At 53.9% G+C, this 15,884-nt stretch overlaps 3 protein-coding genes across 3 annotated transcripts; 1 reads left to right on the plus strand and 2 right to left on the minus strand.

Annotated features, from left to right (window-relative positions):
• Positions 1-183: 183 nt before the first annotated feature.
• Positions 184-3,762, plus strand: BZA05DRAFT_13847 (Afadin and alpha-actinin-binding-domain-containing protein). Its single transcript, XM_051478871.1, has 4 exons — positions 184-558; positions 625-705; positions 777-3,242; positions 3,296-3,762. Exons 1-4 carry the CDS (start codon positions 394-396, stop codon positions 3,419-3,421), a joined length of 2,838 nt encoding a protein of 945 aa, XP_051344394.1. The 5' UTR covers positions 184-393; the 3' UTR covers positions 3,422-3,762.
• Positions 3,653-7,622, minus strand: BZA05DRAFT_13749 (E1-E2 ATPase-domain-containing protein). Its single transcript, XM_051478859.1, has 5 exons — positions 7,219-7,622; positions 7,022-7,133; positions 6,699-6,962; positions 4,674-6,642; positions 3,653-4,617 (listed from the first exon to the last, which is right to left on the minus strand). The coding sequence occupies exons 1-5, from the start codon at positions 7,337-7,339 to the stop codon at positions 3,964-3,966; spliced, it is 3,120 nt and encodes a 1,039-aa protein (XP_051344395.1). The 5' UTR covers positions 7,340-7,622; the 3' UTR covers positions 3,653-3,963.
• Positions 7,623-13,275: 5,653 nt separating this feature from the next.
• On the minus strand, positions 13,276-15,387 carry BZA05DRAFT_13880 (uncharacterized protein). The gene is made up of 3 exons (XM_051478873.1): positions 14,923-15,387; positions 14,723-14,833; positions 13,276-14,651 (listed from the first exon to the last, which is right to left on the minus strand). Exons 1-3 carry the CDS (start codon positions 15,172-15,174, stop codon positions 13,362-13,364), a joined length of 1,653 nt encoding a protein of 550 aa, XP_051344396.1. The 5' UTR covers positions 15,175-15,387; the 3' UTR covers positions 13,276-13,361.
• Between the last annotated feature and the right edge of the window lie 497 nt (positions 15,388-15,884).

Genomic DNA, 15,884 nt, shown 5'->3' on the forward strand with positions numbered 1-15,884 from the left:
TATGGAGTCCAAAATGGTTAGCCTGTGAGTGATTTGTATAGGAATAGGATTCGCATTGAGCTTGAGAGAACATCAATGAATTTTCACATACGGCTTGTCTAGACCATGGGGACCCTCGTATGGAGCTGTTAATCGCAATAGACTATCCCTTAAATTCATGTAGTCCAATGGAGATCAGCCCTGAGCCCTATATATTCTGCCGTGTCCCTTTCGCTTCTAGATACCCAAGACACTCGCTTAACAACGAGGCTCAACCAGATTTGCGCTAGTCGTTGCCGTGTTTACGTTCGCGACTCCAAACAGCCCCAACCCATCAGATCACGGAATATCGGTCCATTCCCGAACTGCTGGCCCAATTGCCACGTCTTCCCAACTCCTCCTCACAAGAACGCCATGGATCCGCGAGACCTCAAGTCTGCGTCCAACTATGTCAACCAACAGCTTGCGTCGCGCGGGCTGTTGCGCGGCAACCCGATCGATTTCGCGAAACCCTCGAAAGACCCTGACAATCCCGCGCGGATCATCAACCTTGTGCACGAGCTAGTTCAGCGGAGAGATGTAGGCTGCCAATCGGCGGGGGATAGGGCTGCTCGGGAGATTGTTAGCTGACTGAATGCGCTGTAGAGGGAGGCCGAGCAGCGGGAGAATCTGGCAGACACGATACGGGTATTGCGGAATACCGAGACTAAGCAGACATCCACAATCGTACTTTCCACCCACTACACGCCCTCACGCTGTGGTACTGTGCGAATTTTGACACGGGGTTGCGCCGATAGGAAACAATGAAAGAGAAGATCGCCGAACTCGAGCGAAAAAACGGCCACCTCGAATCGCAAGCCCGCTCCATGACGACCACCTTGCGCACCACCGAGTCCTCGGCCAAATCCCTCCGCGACGAAGCCCTCCGCCTCAAGTCGCTTCTCGCGCAGGTGCGCACACAGGCCGCGAACGATGTCCGCAAGCGCGATATGCAGATCACCAAGATGAAGGAACGACTCAACGATACGCGGCGGGGCGCCCGGCCTGCAGCTTCAACGATCGTTATTAAGACGGGGGATAAACCGGTGCGGGGAACGGTTCGCGAATATGATGCACTGGGGGAGAGTGTGCAGTCCTCCACGGCTGCTGCCGCTGCGGCAAAAGCGTTGTCGGATGATACTACGGACTTTTTGACGACGCTTTCGCAGCAGTTGGCGGACGAGAATGACAATATTCTAGCGCTAGTACGACAGTGTTTGTCTACGCTCAAGGCAGTCCAGGGACTCCCAGACGATGATCATAATCCACAGACGGAGGAGGAGGCAGAGGGCGCGCTGAACCCGGTTGTGGCACCGCCGGCGAATCTTGAAAGTCTCAGCATGGAGCTTGATACGGTCATCGGTTCCCTACAGGAGTTGTTGAACCAGCCAGATTACGTGCCCGTTGAGGAACTGGCGGAGAAGAACGAAGAATTGGCGGAGAAGAATGAGGAGATCAACCTACTCACGCAGAGGAATACAGTGCTCTATGAAGAGTGGAAGAAAGCTATTGATTTACTGGACGAATGGAATCAGGGGTTGTTAAATTCCGTTCAAAACCCCGAAGATGCGGAAGGCAGCGGGCCTACTTCGGACCCAACCGCACCTATGACGGCGCCCAGAAACAGGAGCAAGGGCAGGAGCAAGAGCAGACTACGCGGACTCTCAATTGCGTCGACTGCGGGGAACGAAAGTGAGATCGAGGTGCATTTGTTGCAGAGTCAGGAGGCGGTTACGAGGTCAATCAAGCGAGTACGGGCCACCGATCCGCAGTTGGCGTCTGAGCCTGAGCCTCAAGTTGCAAGAAAGCCGGAGATATTTGAGCCTCGGCCTCTCTTCCAACCTCAACCCGAGGAGCCACAAGGCCAGGCAGATACCAAGCATGAGCAGGAGGAGGCGCAGGAGGAGGAGCATGAGGAGGAGCACGAGGAGGAGGAGCTGGAGCTGGAGCCAGAACAGGAACAGGAAATATTGGAAGACAGAGTGATTTACGAAGAGGAGGTGATGATTGTTCGTACGAAGTCACCCGCGCTATCTCCGCATCCACAATCGCAGCGAAGGAAGCAACCTACACCTATGCCCTCTTCCAGTAGAAAGACTACGAGGCGCTCACCGCACCCAGGGTCTCGAAGAGGAGCGCTACCAGTGGAGGAGCCAGAGCATATACCCGAACCTGAGCCTATGGTCACCGTTGCGGAGAATGTGCTTGAATTGAAACCGCACTCACGACGACAGCAGCCAGTACTGGACTCGACTGCCTTGGCATCACCTCGTCGGGGATCACGACGGCAACCGCAGCCTGAGCCCGAGTTGCCTGAGCCCGAGTTGCCTAATTTGCCCAAGCCCAATTTGCCCGAGCCCGAGCCAATGGTTACTGCCGATGAGCCCGTATCTAAATCATATTCCCGGCTACAACAACTGCAACCGGCACCGGATCCAGCTCCGGTGGCATCACCGCATCGGGGATCGCGACGGCAACCACAGCCTCAGCCTGAACCCGAGGTGGAAGCTGTGCCCGAGACTGAGGCGCAAGCTGGGGTGGAAGATGAGCCCGAGCTCCCGAAATTGCCCGAGCCGGAGCCCGAACCCATTGAGAAGCCCACCACTCGATCGCGACGTGCTCGGCAGTCCGTGCCAAAGCAGTCCTCTATCGTCGCCTCGCCACGCCGGCAGTCACGACGTCTACTACAGTCCGCGCCAGAACCGGAACCGGAACCCGAGGTCGCACTGCCCGAGCTTGGTGGTGAAGTTAAACCAAAACCTCGCGCACGAAAACCCCGTCCATCCATGCCAGAGACCACCGCCACGCCGCTCCGACAATCACGACGTCAACAGCAAGCCGCCCAAGTAGAGGAGACAGAGCCGGAGACCATGACCGGCTCTTTAAAGCTACGTATCCGACGACCACGTGTTGCCCAGTCACCGGCAACCAAGGAATCTCCCGCGAAACTAAAGCTACGACGACCACCGGTTACCCAGTCACCAGTGGTCGCCGAATCTCCCGCGAAACTAAAGCTACGACGGAAACAGCCCGTACCCGTTCCAGAGGCGAACACCGACACCCTCAAACCCCAGTCTCGCCGACGATCAAAGCCTCCCGTCGCCGAACCGGAACCAAACCCAGAAGACGAGAATGAGATCGCAGTTGCGGACGGACCAGAACCCCAGTCGGAGCATGAACTGTCAGACCCCACATCTCGAAAGCGTCGGAGATCCGAGCGAGTCGTAAGCTCACCCCATTACCCTCACTCGTGCATACGTACTGATAGTGATAAAAGAAATCCAGACCAGATCTGGCAACCGGGTCGCCCGCTCCGGCCGTAAAGAAGGTTAAACGCCGGACGTCGAGGAAGAAGTTGGAGATTGATGGAGACTTGCTTCTGAGTGCTGCTTTTGATGCGTAATACTTCCTATCTAGTTTTTCTCGATACTCTTTTAGTACTTCCTCGCGGGAGCTTTTTGTTATTACTTGGCGTATGAGGCAGGTTTGAGCGCTATTGTTTGGGTCTTTCGAACGTTTTTTTTGGTTGGCTACGTCCTGTGGATGGATGTGGATATAGGATGATTGCGAATGATGATGTAGTCGTTATTCAGTCAAGCCCATTCGATTCTATTATTGCTTTTTCCTTTCATCAAGAGACCACCTAGACACGGTATAAAAAAGAATCGGAAGAAATAAGGGGAAGGAAATAAAGTAAATATACAGCGAAAGGGTAACACCAAAGGAGATGTAGTATCATCATCCAGATAAATTTTCCAGAGTCAGTGCAGCAAGACGCAAGCCAAACACAAACGAAACAAAAACAGCCAAAGCAAAAAAGACAGCCGTCAATCAAATGAGGAGGAGCCAGGCACAAAAAAGGTATATGTACTATACGACAATCAAGAAGAGAGTAAAATTCCACAACATGCCAAAATCAAAGAACCTAACTCCAACAAAAAACATCTACTGCCCGCTTTCCACGTCCCTCAGCGGCTGGTATCCGTTTCCACCCCTAGCCAGCCGTCCTCCGCGCCGCCAGAACGCCCACCACGACGTAGCATCGCGGTAGATAACCTTCCCATCGTTGTCGTGCACCGCCTGCATGCCCGCCTCGGTCATCCAGCGCGGGCGGCGCCAGAATTTCAGGAGGAGACTGGAGCAAACGACGGAAACGCTACTTGCGGCCATTGCAGCGCCGGCGGCCATGGGGTGGAGGTGGAGTCCGAACGGCAGGAAGAATCCCATCGCGAATGGTATGCCGATGACGTTGTACATGCACGCCCACCAGAGGTTGAGCTTGATTCTTCTGAAGATGGTGCGCGCTAGGTGGAGGGATGCGGGGACGTCGAGGAGTGATTGCGGGCGCATGATGACTATATCCGCGGCTTCCATGGCGACGTCGGTGCCGGAGGCCATGGCGATGCCAACGTCTGCGGTGGCGAGCGCGGGGGAATCGTTGATCCCGTCGCCGACCATGGCGACACACTCGCCGGCGGCTTTCATGCGCCGCACGATTTCTTGTTTTTCGTCAGGAGAGACGCCAGCAAAGACCATGTCGGCGTCGATTCCGACCTCTTTGGCGACTTGTAAGGCCGTTGCTTCTTGGTCTCCAGTTACCTATTGAGTATTGTTAGCATGTGCTAGCTATGCTGATTAGGGGATGAAAAGCGTACCATCGAGACTTTGATGCCCAGCCTCCTGAAGGCCTCAACTGCATGTCCAGCATCCGCCTTCAGCTCGTCACTGAGCGCAATAAATCCAGCATATTCATCTTCAATGGCGATAAATACGTGTGTTCCGTTGCTGTGGCCCTTCTGTACTTCCAGTGGAACCAATACCGAGGACTCTCCAAGGAACTTTACGTTGCCGACGAGAACCTTGTACGCCTTGCTGTCTGTGGCATGTGGCTGAACATTTGCCTCCACTCCCCTACCAATGACAGCCTTGAAATTGGTGACCGTTGCTTCGAATCCTCCATCACGTCCAATCCCAAGTGCTTCCTTTGCCGCCACAGATATGGATTTGCCAACGGGATGTTCACTTCCAGACTCGGTAGCACCGACGAGTAACCACCATAGTTTTTGTCTCCATTCTGACTGCTCCCAGACGGCAGATCGCTTGTTGACTGCAACACTCATCTTGCCTTGAGTTAGAGTACCGGTCTTGTCGAGAACGACGTGGGTGATCCTCGTTGCAGTCTCCAAAGCCGCACCACTCTTGACCAAGATCCCGTTCTCTGCTCCAACGCCAGTGCCGACCATTACGGCCGTCGGAGTAGAAAGACCCAGCGCGCAAGGGCAGGCGAAGACAATGACGGAGATACACAGCTTGAGGCAGACCATGAAACGGCCGCCGGCAGCTGCGCTGGCAAAAAGTGCTGGAGGGTGCGATAGCACGTGTGAGAGAATCATCCATCCGATGAAAGTTGCGATTCCCAAAGTCAAGACACCCGGGACAAAATAACCAGCGACAATATCCGCCATCCTTTGTATCGGAGCGCGGGAAGTTTGCGCCTGTTGTACGAGCTTGACGATTTGACTCAGCTGGGTGTCTTTGCCGGCACGAGTAACCCGAAAGTCAACACGGCCCGAGCCGTTGACGGTACCTCCGATCAGCATGTCCCCTTTCATCTTCGAAATCGGCATCGCCTCGCCAGTAACCATGGACTCATCGACGAAGGATTCGCCAACAATCACCATACCATCGGCTGGAATCTTGTCTCCTGGGCGTACTATAACCACGTCGTTGACCTGAATCAGCTCGGTAGGAATGACCTGCTCTTCAGCCACATGGTTCTCGTCATCGAAGAGGCCGATCTTGCTGGGGTCAGCGTAAATGGTGGCCATAGATGGTGCGAGTGACATAAGACGAGATAGAGCCTTCGATGTCTGTCCCTTTGCCCGGTTCTCGAGGTACCGTCCGAAACTGATGAAGGTGATCAACATTGTCGAAGTGTCGAAGACCGTGCTGGGCCGGTTGTGAGGTTCGCAGAAAATAGACATAGCCATGGCCAATACCGAGAAGAAAAACGCCGCTGAAGTGCCCAGAACCACCAATACATCCATAGTTGCGCTGCCGTGTCTCACACTCTTCCATGCACTCTTGTAAAACCTCTTTCCAACCCCAAACTGGACGGGAATCGTCAAGAGCAGACATATAACATCGCCGACAAAGAGACCACGTAATGGTAGTTCTTTTGCAGCGAATGCCGCATTTAGTCCCTTAAACCACATCGGAATGATCATGGACATGAGGAAAACCGGAATAGCGAACGTCAGGGAGAATCTGAAAGCTAACCGCCACGACTGGATCTCCTTTGTTTTCGCTAGCGATTCTAGCTGAGCATTATTGTCCTCGACATCCGCAAGCAAGGCGTTGAAATTTAACGACTCGACAATCGCGACGAGGTCTCGCACACCGATCCGGGCTGGCGAATAGTTGATCTTCGCGCGAGAATTGGCCAGAGTGATAGCGACGCCATGAACACCTTGGGCTCCTAGCAATGCGTCTTCTAGGGATGTGCAGTCTTGCGCAGTACTGAGTCCATAAACTTTGAAGATAACCACATCCTCCTTCTTCGCTCCCCCGTCGTCCTCCAGGTCTGTAGAAACTAGTGAGGCATCGAAGCCGCAATCTTCGATGCTGCGATGACAAAATTAGCCCAAAGCGCACAGAGCTTCCTCCGTGACAGAACTTACATTTCGACAACCTTTTCGGCAGTCACAAGTGTCGGGTCGTGGACTGCAACAGCTCGCTCGGTAATTAAGCTCACGGTAAAGCTGACGATTCCCTCCACATCCTTAAAACCACCCTCCACCGCCGATGTACATGCCCCGCATGTCATCCCTCCTACCGACACAACCGTTGTTGCCAGCCGGGCTCCTTGCGCATTTACGCTCGCCTTCTCCGGAGTCTGGTCATCGCTCGAAATGATTTCCGCGCCGAAACCGCGGTCTTCGATTCTGTGTAGGTATGCACATCAGCCCTGGTTGCACCATCCATTCGAAGTCGGGGATCGTACATCTCAGCCGCTTGTTCGGCCGACAGCTTCGACAGATCGTGAATCAACACCGCGCGTTCGGTCATGAGACTGACTGTAAACGATTCCACGCCTTCCACGCCCTTGAATCCGCCTGCGCGCGCCTGTATCAGCTCTGCCGCTTTCCCGGCCGCCATCGCCGCCGACGACGCTACAACACCCACCGTGTACCTACGAACCTTCTATTGCAGATGTACATGCCCCGCAGGTCATTCCCTCCACCGCTATCGTCGTCTGCGCCATGCGCTCCACGTTCACGAGCGGAATATCCTCCCCATCTCTAGCGTCGTCCCGAGGCATCGCGGCGTTCGGGAGTGTGTTGGTTCAGCTGTCGCACTGATCGTATGCGTCGAGTGTTCGTTTCGTTACCGATGCTGAAAGGTCGTCTCGTGTCGTGAGTTGGAAGGATACTGCTGTGATGCAGCACCAAGGGGTTCGCGAAGATGAGTTCGTTCTGGATCCAGAGCTGCGGTGGTGGTGGTGGTGGTGGTGGTGGTGGTGGTGGTGGTGGTGGTGGTGCTGGTGGTGGTGGCCTATTGGTGTGCGTTTACCCGTGCCGCGGGATTCCTTCACGCCGTAATCTCGCTTGACGGTAGTAGAAGAGCACTTAGGTATGCGATGGAGAATGTTTCGGAGTAGAGGCCGCTAGGATGATTTTCTGTCAGTTTTTTTCCGAGTCGTGTTGTCTTTTCCGAGGCCGTTATTTGTTGTGGTAGTGGGTGTGGGTAGCTGGTGAAGTTGGGATGCTCGGTCGGCAGTGGGGGGGGGTTTCTGAGGAGGTGCAGGAGCAGCCTAGAGGTAGAGTACCTTCGATTTGTTGCAGCGCCACCAGGACGGAATTAGAATACCGACAACGGACAGAGCTGTCAGATATGATGAGGGATGGAGTCAGCAAAGCAGTTTCCTCGGCGAGGAATATTAAGAACAGATCTGATATGTATACAAAGTGGCGGAGGGGGGGACGGGGGATGTGGGGATGACAAACTGCACGGCACTGTTGTGTGGGCGCACCGGGACAAAGCGAAGCAATGCCGACAGGATAAACGAAGTCGCCGCGTGTACTGTGGAGACCTTTGACGTGCGCGGAATTGAGGAAGAAGAGAGGTGGGAGCTCTCTCTATTTGGCGGCAAGACTGCCTGTGCGACCCTGGATATGAGATAGTTATGACCTTCTGCAACAGTAGAGCATCACAAGGATTGTCTGTACTCAAAGACGGTCCAGACGGGGACTTTATCCAGCTGCCAGGAACAGTAATTAATAGCTAGTGGATAGGGCGCCAAAGTGCTCAGCAGCCACAGCATACGGTACAACAGGAAGGAAATGTCTTCAACGGAGCACCAACAAGTTACAACTCCATGGTTGAGGTGAGCAAGTTGTGAGAGAGTTGTCGCAGATCACAGTTATCCCGTCGATTTCGGGTGTCCGAGTGAAGCCGGTACTGGCGTAACTGCCCATAGCTTTGTTTCACTTAAGCCGGTACGTCCTTCATATCGGTCTCAGATTTGGCTGATTTGCTCAAGCTACCTTACCCAAATGCCCGCCGGGGACTCGACAGAAGCCACCTTCTCCAATACTCGGGCCACGACGCAAGGAAGAGAACCGTACGATTCTTCATAACTACCAGGTCAAGGGGCATACGTGGTGTACTACGTATATTTACCAGCAACCATCGGCATGTACCACTCCGGGGGCCCTCCGACAAAGAACCTGCAACTCCGAGCACAGAGTTCCACCTCCGAGGTGTGTGCATCACGAAATGCTCGGTGGGCGGCTGTTCAGCATGTCACGGCCGATGGGAGAGACAGCGCTTTGCCGAAAGGGATATTATCTGAGTATCACAAATCAATAATTGACGAATCGATGGGTAACAGACTTCTGGGGAGAAACAAATCGTCATCCGCATGGGCCAATCCCGAATGGGCCAATCCCGAATGAGGCAGTCGCGAACGATTCCCCGCCTATTTTTCTTGGGGAATTTATAGTATCTTCCTACATGGCCGGAGACTTTTCTTCCAGTCTCCGTGGTTCGCGTTGCGGAGGCTACCGCGTGACTCCGTATTCCGGGCCTGTCGACGAAGATGGAGCTCGAGTGCGATACAGTGATGGGTTACAAAGTGCTGGGTCTTAATATATGCAATACCGGCCAGTTCTTCCGGTGTCAAGGTGAATCAGGAGCGAGCGGTCTTGTTTCTCAAGCACTCGGAGATAGAGACAAAGCGCACTCGGCCCGCCCGCACCTCGGATGTCAAACTACCCCTTCCTTTGTTTCGAACCGCTAGCGAACGGGGTGAGGAGTTGCGATCGAGGATTCCCGACAAGTGGCGGTTGATACTTAAACCTCGGATCGGTTCGAGACATAATGGGTTCTGGTTGCTCCTATTCAGAGTCAGAAACTCCGTGGAGTGCTGCCGCGAAGTGCGCTCTCTACCTCCGACGGAGATGCCGCGGCATTGCTTCGGCCTAGGTACATGTCAACGTACAAACTTGTGAGCCGATACACAAAATTACGCAAACAGCACTGTTCTACACTTCCTCGGTACATACTGAAGACGGAGCTATCAATGGAAAGATCCCAAGGCTGGAACCAAGACGAGACATCGAGAGTTTATAGTTTTTTTTATCTCCTCGAACCGTTTTGTACTAGGTAGTACTTTGTCCCAGAGAGAGAGCATCAATTTATTATCGCATACGGCCTGTCCGGACTATGGCGACCTCCTACCCGGCCTTCCTGTCAGCTCTGCGGGGGTGGAGAGAAAGCTCTATCGCCGTCGGCCCGTTGCTGCGCGATGTACAATACTCGTGCTACCTATACAAGCGATCACTCGGCGTATCGGGTTCAAGCCACTTCATCACGAGTGATGTGGCTGGTGCTTAGAGCGGCATCATTCCGCGAATGGTCCTTCCTAAATTCTATACCATTTTTCCTGCTGGGGCATCCGTTGCGGTACCATGCTCACAGTTTAATGATAATTGCGGTGGTGCATATCCTACCGGACGACAAGTATGTAATTATGATATATGCATGTTCGATGTGGCCCGCTTTGAGGGCGGAGGTGCCTTCTCTCCCAGGATCTCCAACCAGCACGAAAGAGCAGAAAGCACATTCCTGCTGTCTGCCGCGATCACGACTAACTACGGCAATGTCAAAAAAGGCATCCCCTTCCCTTTTTCCCGCCCACAGCTGCACTGCAGCAAAGCGGTTGTTCACAGCTTCTGCCTCCGCCGTTTCAGCACCCATCTCCACGATCAGCCCCTCCGCGGTACCGACCCGTCTTGGACGAGACAGCCGCCATCGTATGGGGCAGAACACCTGTCTGTCTGGATGGATGGATGTGCGGGGTAGTTACCTGTCCCATCATGTGAGCCAGCGGAGAGGCCCCAGCCCCAACCCCCCGCCACCTGCACGCGCACATGTAGAGCTTCGCCGGCCGCATACCACAGCGATGCGGAGCTTTGGTCAGCCCTACCACAGCCAGGAATCGGAGCGCACAGACTCACACGACGATGGGTGCTGCCCCTCATCGGTCGATCGATCATTGGATGGAAGCCAGTTGCCGATGGGGCAGATGTGATAGAGGGAGAGCGGGGGGAGGGGTTTCCCGGCCCTTCCACGACCGGCTCGTCCAGGTGTATACCGGAAGTATCCAGAAGGAAGTTCGAGCCTTCCTCCCATCCATATATCCATCCATCCATCCAGTCTGTATCGAAATCGCAGGCGTGCAGAAACCAACAAAGGAGCGGGCTCTGCAGAGACCAGACCACATAGTGGCCACAGCACGTTCCCGTTCCCGCGCACCGCTACTGCTAGTTACTTACTACTACAAGCCACCCCCACCACCCCCTCCCCTTCCCCTTCCCGCGCTGCACTGCGCGGTGGGGACGATGCTTCTGGAAGATGCAGGTGTGCTGTAGCATCAACACTCTATTTGTGATCGCCTGGTGTTGCCGTTAACGGCGGAGCCAGCATGTCGTCGTAGTTTGGAAGTGGACGGAACGAGGAGTTCTATCCGCGGAAATGAAGTGGTTCACTGGGGGGTGAATCAGTGATGGTTGCGAATAGCAATGTAGGTATGAACCTAGGCTCGGATATGGGACAGAAGCGGCGGCGGCGGTGGGCCACGGTCGATACCCAGGACTATGTATGGTATGATATGTACGTACCAGGGCACGGAAAGTGTAGATTTGTGGGAGCATCGTCGGAGCGAAATATCATATTCTCCTCGTCTCGTCGAAACGGGGGGGAGAATTTTCATCATCGAATGAGATGGATGGATGCAAAAGCAAAGCAGAACAAAGCTCGTGTCGAGCTGGGCTGGGCTGGGCGGATCGTCGCGGAATGGAAGAATTTTTTTCCCGGCCGTTCGTGCATGTTTTGTGTTTTTGTCTCGGGCGACGAGCGAGATCTGCTCTGCCTCCGGAGATGTTACAGCATGAAGGGAGGGGGGGTTGGACAACGTCTCTCCATGATTGCTCCCGCGATACCTCTGATACCCCCACGATCCACCCGCTAACTATGGTACTTGGTTACCCGTGCTGCTGCGGCGAGTCACTGCCATGACCCATGAGACACCCATTGTGACCGTAACGTCCTTCTCCATCATCGACGGTCACGGACCCCCCCCCCAACTGGCAAAATCCAGCGGACTAGGCCTCTACTCCAGTATCCCGCTCTCCACATGGCAAAGCAGGCTCCCAAGAGTTCTGCTCGCCATCTAGCCAGCCAGCCAGCCATGTAGCCAGCTAGATGCTGCCCCTTCCCGGCTCTAGCCCATCTTCACGATTAAGTTGAGTTGAGCTACCAGGATGGAATATACAGGAATGTCGGACATCCACTTGCGTGGCCGTTGGTAGGAGGTAGATATTAGGTACTAGGTAGAGGGGCACGGGTGTCACCGTGGTTTATAGTAGGTATTCGCTTTGTTGTTTTCTGTTTTCTGGCTGGCGGAGTCGAAAGAAAGGCTTCGTTCAAAGGAATTTATAGGTGCTCAATTATAGGTATCACTCATTCCACAAAACCCGAAGTATGTTTCTTTTGACCATCACCACTCTTAGATGGTACGCGCTTGCCATGCTTCAAATTCGTATGGGAGCTGGGTGCTTCTGCCCATGGAATCACTATTGCGGTATCGCATATGCTCACAGACAATGCAGCTCGACCCGAGCCCTTGGTCCCAGAGTGTTCTTCATCGGATCCCATGAGGCATAGGTACACACAGCTTATCACCGCTCAGCACAATGCAAGGACATACGGTAGTTATCAGATGTCATCGTATCGTGAATTCACCCTTCCCAGCTCCGTCTTAACCCCCCTCCAGCTAGCTAAGGTACTTTACAATCCTTCCAAGAACAACAGTAATCGAGACGCAGAATGACAGACGACAGACGATTCAGTCCAACTGAAAGAAATAAAAAAAAGCTACAGCAGTAAAAACGCATGGTAAAGTAAAATCTGAATCAAATCAAATCAAATTTTCCAGCACTTGAACCTGCCCATCCGTCCAGTAAGTTTTCGTTCTTCATCTCCTGCTGCTTCACCTTCAGACTCGTGTCCATCCTCCGTGCCCTTCCCATCCTTACTCCACGCCCTCCCGCCGCCGGCTGACCGTTGCACATTGCCACCCCCGCATGCCATCTCGCCCTCCCGCTCCCGCCTCCCGCCTCTCGCTCAAGACTAAGTACCTAGGTCTAGGACCATACCGTCTCAACGTTTCCCACCTTACCCACCATCACCCACCATCCGCCTTGTACGTTCCCGTCGTACCCTACCCGCATTTCCTTATCCAGTGGATACCTATGATGGAGAAAAGTAGACAAGTAGAAAAGTAGAGATGAAAACGAGCAGTAACAATGAACCGAACCGAGCAGAACCGTACAGAACAAACAAAAAACCACAGAGTGCCGCCAGTTCTCACGCAATACAAGATAGAGTAAAAGTGATCCACCGAAAAGAGAAAGAGAATGAGAATGAGAAAACGAACCTCCCCGCCGCCTCCCCCGTAAGCAACCCGGAAAATGAGACCGTAAAAGCTATTATAATATCACAGGGAAACGAAAGAAGAAGAAGAAAAAAAGGCATAAACTACAAACAAACAAAAGTTCAAGATCCGCCGCCGGTGAGGAAAGGAAGACTGCGAGTAAAGCATGGATAAGAGAGATAGAGAGAGAACCTATTAGCCTAATGCAAAGAAAGGAAAGAAGTCGGGAAGTAATAAGAAGCTGCAACCGTGATCAAAGCTTTTCTGCGTGTCAAGTAGTAAAAGAAAAGAAAAAAAGCATGAGCCAGGAATAGGACATATCCTAGGTTTCTGGTTGGCCGGCCGGCTAGTAGATTCTGTTCAAGCCACGATACCGGATGTGCTGCTGCTCTCCGCTCTGCTGGTAGTTCGATGGGCTGCTACTGCTGCTGGGTGTTCCCGAGCTGGTGTGAAGCGGTGGCGCTGTTATTGCACTTACGCGCGGAACCAGGTCTACCTCGGTGCGCTGCTGCTGCTGCTTCTGCCGCTCCTGCTTGAGCATCGAGGCCGCGGCACCCGATAGGTGCTCGATCGAGGAGCTGTGGAGCGACTGCTGGTTGGAGGGATACAGTCCAATGGTGTTCATGTTCGAGACAGAAGATGTTACGTAGTTGCTCATGGAGTTGCTGGATGCGGAGGATGAAAGCAGCGTCGGTGTGGATCGTTCGGAAGTTGAGAGAAGTGTCGGCGTGGATCGCTCGGAGGAGCTGGGCACAACCTGTTGCAGAGATGGCGACGCAGGGATATAGCTCGCAGCCGGGGATCTGCGGGTCGAGGTCGACGAGCGAGAATGTGATGCACTCGATGGACCAGAGGAATCCGTGTAGGAGCTGTAGAGCTTGATGCCGCCAAAGTCCGTGGTTGGCATGCGAGCTGGCCCCAGCGGAGGCAGAACCTTGTCCAAGAGCGTCGACCTGGATCCGCTCTCTGGTAGAGACGAAGATAGCGAGCCGAGAGCTGGGAACATGGTGGGATAGCTATCCAAGCTGGTGCTGCTGGCATTCCTAGGTCCAGCTGGGCACGGCATGAAGCCGGACATGATGCTGCCCATTGTGACACTCGATGCAGTGGTTTCCGGTTCCAAGTTTGAGTAATACGTGGAGCTGGAGGACTTGTTGGTTGGCTGCACCGAAGACCAGTGCCTTGGGTAATCGGAGTGCTGGCTCGAAAGAACTGCGTTCGCATTATCGGTGCTCAAGCTATGTCCTGTCTCTGAGTTGAGCATGTATTGGGAGTAATTGCTGTCCGTGGGAGCCGATATCTCATTCCCAAGCCCTTCGTAGAAACGGGATGCAACCAGATTCATGGACGAAGTCGTGGGATCGGCAATGAGGCCATCTTGATGGTAAAGCTTCGAACTCATCAATGTGCCACGGCTACTACTGAAGCCCATGCTATGCCCCATTCCCATGGAGGACGGATATCCAGATGAATGCAAACATGGAGCCGAATAACTCCCTGCTGCATGTAATCCAAGGGATGTGGATCCGGATCCGGGCCCATGTCCAGAGCCGCCGGAGTGGGCCTGTCCAGTTCCATTGGAAGGCGGAGAGGTTGCACCTGAATATGTTCGGAGGTCGATGGTTGACGACGATACCTAGTGATGGTAATGGTATGAGTTTCATTTGTGCCAGGTATTCGAGCGCCGGCAGTGAAGTTTGTACGTACCCTCTCAAACTTACACTCGTGCGCTGCTTGGGCGCCCCTGCAGTGGCCACAGCCAGTGTTATCACCAGGGTCTCCGCTGCAGCGTATCTTTCTCTTACGGCACCTCCCGCACTATTCATGACATTGTCCCAGTCAGTTATGTTACAAACTTCAGCGAGGGAATGAACTAGGTAGGTAGCATAGGAAAAAGTGGGACAAACAGCGACGGGGATCCGTCTGCGTGGTGCGGCGGACCCATTGCCGTTACTCTGAACAGTGGTAGGATGGGAGATGGCGCCATTGCGAATCTGTCCTTGCGAACGGGCCATGGGATCGGTGCGTGGGTTGGCTCGTGAGGACATGTTAAAGCTCCCTCTGTCGTGCATGGGTGGCCGTGGCGGATGGCGATAGTCACCGGCATCCGGGTCATAGCCAGAGTTGAATTGGATTAAGATGTTATTGTTGCGAGTCATACTGCGTCGCTCGTTCGATGGCAGCAAGGTCGAAATACGTTCTGTTACCGAGTTCGAGAAAGTACAGGAAGGGCGGGGGACTGGAGAGGCAATGCGACAGAATGGGCCTCGGAAAGCCAGCGGAGAGGTTGGAGACGGGAGGGCAGATGAAATATGACAAACCTCCCTTGGGGTGGAAGGGCGAGGTGTGAGCGAGTGGAAGTAGTGATGACAATGTTGGAAAGAAGAGACACCGGCTGGCAGGTAGGCTAAAGTATGTATCGAAAGCCTGCTCCACTGGAATAAGGACGGCGAAGGACGCCGATGCAATCGCTTCAGGCCACACAGAGGCAAAGACGAAAATGGAGGCCAGAAGCTGCGTTACCACTGCGGTTTTTTTGGAGACACAACTACGACCAACCCTGCGTACTTTCAGTACAAACAGTGTTATAGCCTCTCCGTCCAAGTCCGGCGGCTGTCGTATATGGGGGGATGTGGGGATGGATGACGTTGGTGTTCGTAGGTGAGACCCAGTACGCTACGAAGCGATACTAGTGGGGGTGGGGGATGAGATGTAGAAGCAGTGGTGGTAGTAATAGTAGTAATAGTAGTGGCAGTAGTAGTAGCAGTAGGGGTGGTGGTGGTGGGAGTAGTAGTAGCAGCAGTAATAGTGGTATCAGTGGTCGGTTGTTGGTAGTTGGTGATGTGGTCGGGAGGTGGGGGGTGTGGGG

Source organism: Tricharina praecox, assembly GCF_024521635.1.
Source record: "Tricharina praecox strain CBS 144465 chromosome Unknown BZA05scaffold_1, whole genome shotgun sequence".
In the NCBI taxonomy this organism is placed as follows: domain Eukaryota; kingdom Fungi; phylum Ascomycota; class Pezizomycetes; order Pezizales; family Pyronemataceae; genus Tricharina; species Tricharina praecox.